This window comes from Pinus tabuliformis, chromosome 2_2 (genome assembly GCF_031772625.1).
Source record: "Pinus tabuliformis cultivar Carrire ecotype Pingquan chromosome 2_2, CPIR1, whole genome shotgun sequence".
NCBI classification, from domain to species: Eukaryota; Viridiplantae; Streptophyta; class Pinopsida; order Pinales; family Pinaceae; genus Pinus; species Pinus tabuliformis.
The window spans coordinates 1,203,403,602-1,203,408,204 of NC_142300.1; the positions used below are offsets into that span (position 1 = coordinate 1,203,403,602).

Here is a 4,603-nt window from a genome sequence, read left to right on the forward strand (position 1 = left end):
TTTTTCAAAGTTAATGAAAGATTACCATTTTTCCAGTGGAAAAATGTACAGTGAAAAAATGTACAACTCAATATTAATTGCAACTCTGACAATCTTAGCTTCTCCTGAGAGATATTTATTGTCTGTTCTTGAAAATATTTATCGTTCTTTGGGCCCCACATAAAGTGTTGGCTACATACTATATTTACATGATCAGTAGAAGCCCACTTAACGATCAAGTCATTTGTCCGTTAATATAGTTAAAACTTTTATAAAATCCTTAAAATAATTTTTTGAAATTGTGAGCTGATCAAATTGATGGAAAACCATCAAATTTAACAAGGAGCCACTACCCGTGGCGGTAGTCCCTGTCGGGGTCTGCAGGCACATTGCAAGTTAGCTAACAGCAAATGGATTGAGCAAGATTGAAAGGGCTATATGTATGCTTTTTTCGCCTATGTCGAAGGTGGGGTATGAACTTAAAGAAGCTTTATTTGAATGAAGATGCTAGAAGCACTTCTTGCTGCATCAGTTGCATCAGCAACAGCAATTCCTATGTCTGCCTTCTTTAGCGCAGGCGCATCATTAACACTATCACCAGTCATTCCACATATGTGCTTTCTAGCATGCAATCGTTTAACAATCTCGTACTTATGCTTTGCAATGACCAGTCAAAATCAGGAAGGATATGAAATCAAACACTAATTAAGGAAATGAAAAAATAAAAGTATCTGAGATAAACATTTCCACCTGCAAAATAATAGTTATAATATAAACCATGAAGCATAAAGTTCCATAACCAAGAGAGAAGGGAGTTGGAAATATAAAGAATTGAGTGGGACTCCCAAGAAAAAACACAGAAGTAAAAGATAATTGTTGCTCACCAGGGAGAACACCAGCAAAACCATCAACCTTCTCTATCAGTTCATCAACTGGCAAAGTTGCAATTGATTCATCTTTGTCCTGACCTAGTAAAGAGGATGATGGATACATGTTTGTACTCATGCCCAGTCGGCGACCTGTCTCCTTGGCAATAGCTAATTGATCTCATGATGAACATTTGCAAGTAAATAGTTAAATGTCGGCTCGCTGCATCACAAAAACAGTAGTGAAACTGATGACACCATAACCTCACCATACTTATGATCATTTTGACATTTACACCAAGATTAAGAGCCCTTCTGATTGTTTCAGCACTGTCATGGCATGGGGGATCAAAAAGAGGCATCAATCCAATAAAATGCCAGGGCCCTCCTGGACTCTCCTTCCTGCCCTCTGGAACTTCCTGCAAACATTTTGAGATAGCTATAAAGATATACATAATCAACAAGAAGAACTTACTGGGAAGATTCAGCCCACGAATAAAGCAAAAGAAGCCATATTATTAACCTGATATGCAACTGCAAGAGAGCGAAGTCCTCGTTCAGCAAACTTGTCAATAATTGTGTGAACTCGCCGCTCAATTTCTGGCTTATTATGTGCGAGGTTAAGAATCTAGCAGAAAGTACTTGGTCATTTCAGTTTTAATAGAATGTGTACAAATAAGTTTTGAAGCACTTTCTAAACAATACAGCTCATTACCAAGCTTAATGAAGAAGGTCAAACATCCAAAGAACAATCCCTGCTCTGGAGCACCTTTACTAACTCGATGCATTTTCCCTTCATTGTCAATATAAGTGAAAGTGTTGAAGTGTGTTCCCTAAAGAATCACTTTCCAGTAGTAGGTAATGAATGGTTCAAAATATTGATGTTTTCCTGGTAAATATTTTGATAGTTTTTCTAATAAACTTTTTAAAACACTTCTTTTTGGGTCGGCTCAAGATTGTAAAATCTATTAGAATTTGTTTTTATTAGAGATTATTTTTTTTAATATTTAGGAATTATTAACTTTTTATGCTTTAGATTTATTGGGCATGGAATATGTTATTATACGAACTTGGATTTATATTTTTGTTGTAAATTTATATTTTATTTTATTTTTATTTTTAAATTATTAGGTTGACTGGATCATAAAAATAAATTTTAGATATTGAATATTTTGTAATCCATTAAAAGATTATTTTATTATGAATAAATACTTGCCTCCTTAGGATCCGCAAGCATCCCAACAATTGCCGCATTAATGGCATCTTGATTCTCTGTTCTGGATGTTCTTGCAGCCATTAGGATAATATAATAAAAAAGGCAAATGTAAATGACATTCGCACGGAAGTTCTAACGTGTTGGCACCGCTATTCACTATTTTCTATTTTCCATGTAATTTTTACAAGTTGTTCTGACCAGAAACCAGGTGGCATCCTCAAGAGCTCGCATTTGTAAGTGCTAATCGATTCTAATTCCCATGATTGAATCAAACTATCAAACCATTTGCATATTCCCAGTCCTCGCATTTGTACATGGCATTCGGCTTCAATTCGCATGACAGAATCAACTGTGAAACCATTTGCATATTGATTTGGTTTTTTTCCTGATTTCTAGAGGTGCTCAGGTTGTATTTTAGCCATAGAGATTTCCTCTGACTGCATTTTGGCCATGCAAAATTAGGAGTATAAGCTTAACCACGATTGCTTGGGTGTTGGGCAGACAACTAGCAGATGAAAGATGACAACCAATAGACCAGGAAGCAAACCATACCTAGCTAGAACCTGGCTTTCTCCATCGAACCCTTGATCCCGCTAGGTGGTGATGTGAAACTAGGGTTGTTGGTGGATGAGTAAGTTTCGTGTTTCAGGCGTGCACGAGGGGTCTCGTTTCAGAGTGAAGTGGAGAGCAGCGGGTCACATTTAGTGGGTTGGAAACAGACATCTTGGTCACGGCCGAGCCACAGCAACGACGATAAGATTTTCCTGCTGGAAGGCAAGTTGGACATGCTTCTAATTTTATTTTTCAATAACAGTGTTCCACACACTTGAAAATATGAAATGCTACAGCTTCAACTTTATAAGGCCATTGAATTGAATAGCTGCCCCAACAACGCCAAGACTTCTTGTCCCACAGGGGCGGGGCACAGAAGACATAGAGGAGCTGGTTATGGCAATGGCCATGAAATTAGTAATTGAGTACAATGTTTTCCTTATAGTCAGTCTAGCTGGTACGGGTATGCGCTTAGCAGTTGCTGGTCCGGAGACTTCTACCGTTTGGAGCAATTGTGGGCATAGCGGAAATTCTACATATAGAAACGGTAGCGCGTTTGGGCATAATCTAAACAAGGTTTTGGATTCACTGGTGAACAATGTTTATGCCACCGGATTCAATACCTCTAGTATTGTTGCTCAGGGGGAAAACAGCAATAGTACTGTTTATGGGCTTGTCCAGTGCAGGGGAGATTTAGATTCTTCCGATTGCAAACAGTGCGCATCCACGGCCAAAGCAAATCTTGTTCGGGGATGCCACAACACTTCTGGATTCATTCAACTAGACGGTTGCTTCTTGCGTTATGACAATCATAAATTTTACAACGATATTGAGAGTAGGAAGAGTACGCCAATAAGTGTTCTCTGCAACACTGACAACAGCACTCAGCCACAGCAGTTCACAGATGCTGTTAAGGCCCGCATCAAAAATATTACCCTTGAAGCTCGTCAGAGTCCCAAACTTTTCGCTGCAGATACAGCATCGCGGCCTTCTAGTCTAACGGGGAAAATCTACAGCTTAGCACAGTGTTGGAGAGATCTGTCCCGGACAAGTTGCAGATCGTGCCTAACTTATGCCTTCGATAAAATATTTTCATGCCAAAGTGGAGCTCTTGGGGCACAATTCGGATCTGAGAACTGCTATTTGCGTTACGAGGTTTATGAATTCTTCAACATTTCCGTTCTCTGGCCACCTCCAGCAGAAAGTCCTCCCGTATCCTCCGGTATATTCTTCACCTATTATACGATGATAAGTAATATAGTAGTTTAACTCCAGGAACTAATACACAAACCTATTGCGAATATATGTGCAAATTCGCAGAAAGAAAAATTGGCAGGACGCTTGCAATATCTATGGGCGCAGTCGCTGGCGGGATTCTTGGATTCATTGTGGCCCATCCACACCTACTTGGATCGAGTAGCGGCAAAGACTCCTGTCATTGGCAACACAGGTGTTTGGCAATGAGGTGTGGTTCTACTGAGCCAGGCAACAAACGACAAGGCTAAGAAAATGGTGGGATTACGTTAGACTTAAAAGAGAATTTGCACAAAATATGGGTATTGGCTACCACAACAGTTTCTCAAAGCTCATGATCTGCTCTTTCCCAGCTGACCTACATCCGAGGTAAAACAACAAACATTTCTCAGCGTACTTTGTAACACTTCTTCGATAACAAAGTAGTTTATCCCGTGTCAATATTTTGCAGGTATACAGGAAATAAAAACTATAAATATATTTTTTTGCTCTATTTTTATTCTAGATCATTAAATTGTTGAAATTTGAACATACCTTTCACTGTGTACAGAACCTAAGCAATGTAAAGAAAGGAAGAGCCGAGCGAGACGCATGTACACATTTTGAAATGGGAGCGGCCACAAGTTTCCATTCCTGTAACCTAAACCCTAAACATCATATTGACGTCACAATGAAAACAGATAGGGTTAACAATTCAAGGATAGTACGTCAAAAATACCTCACCAACCAAAAGCCC

General features: G+C 39.0%; 2 protein-coding genes across 2 annotated transcripts; one reads left to right on the forward strand and one right to left on the reverse strand.

Annotated features, from left to right (window-relative positions):
- Positions 1 to 458: 458 nt before the first annotated feature.
- LOC149197812 (plasma membrane ATPase 2-like) lies at positions 459 to 2,142 on the reverse strand. The gene is made up of 5 exons (XM_089408816.1): positions 2,062 to 2,142; positions 1,369 to 1,473; positions 1,120 to 1,264; positions 864 to 1,025; positions 459 to 637 (listed from the first exon to the last, which is right to left on the reverse strand). The coding sequence occupies exons 1-5, from the start codon at positions 2,140 to 2,142 to the stop codon at positions 459 to 461; spliced, it is 672 nt and encodes a 223-aa protein (XP_089264942.1).
- An 873-nt stretch (positions 2,143 to 3,015) lies between these two features.
- LOC149197813 (antimicrobial ginkbilobin-2-like protein) lies at positions 3,016 to 3,882 on the forward strand. Its single transcript, XM_089408817.1, has one exon. It carries the CDS (start codon positions 3,016 to 3,018, stop codon positions 3,880 to 3,882), a length of 867 nt encoding a protein of 288 aa, XP_089264943.1.
- The last annotated feature ends 721 nt before the right edge of the window (positions 3,883 to 4,603 follow it).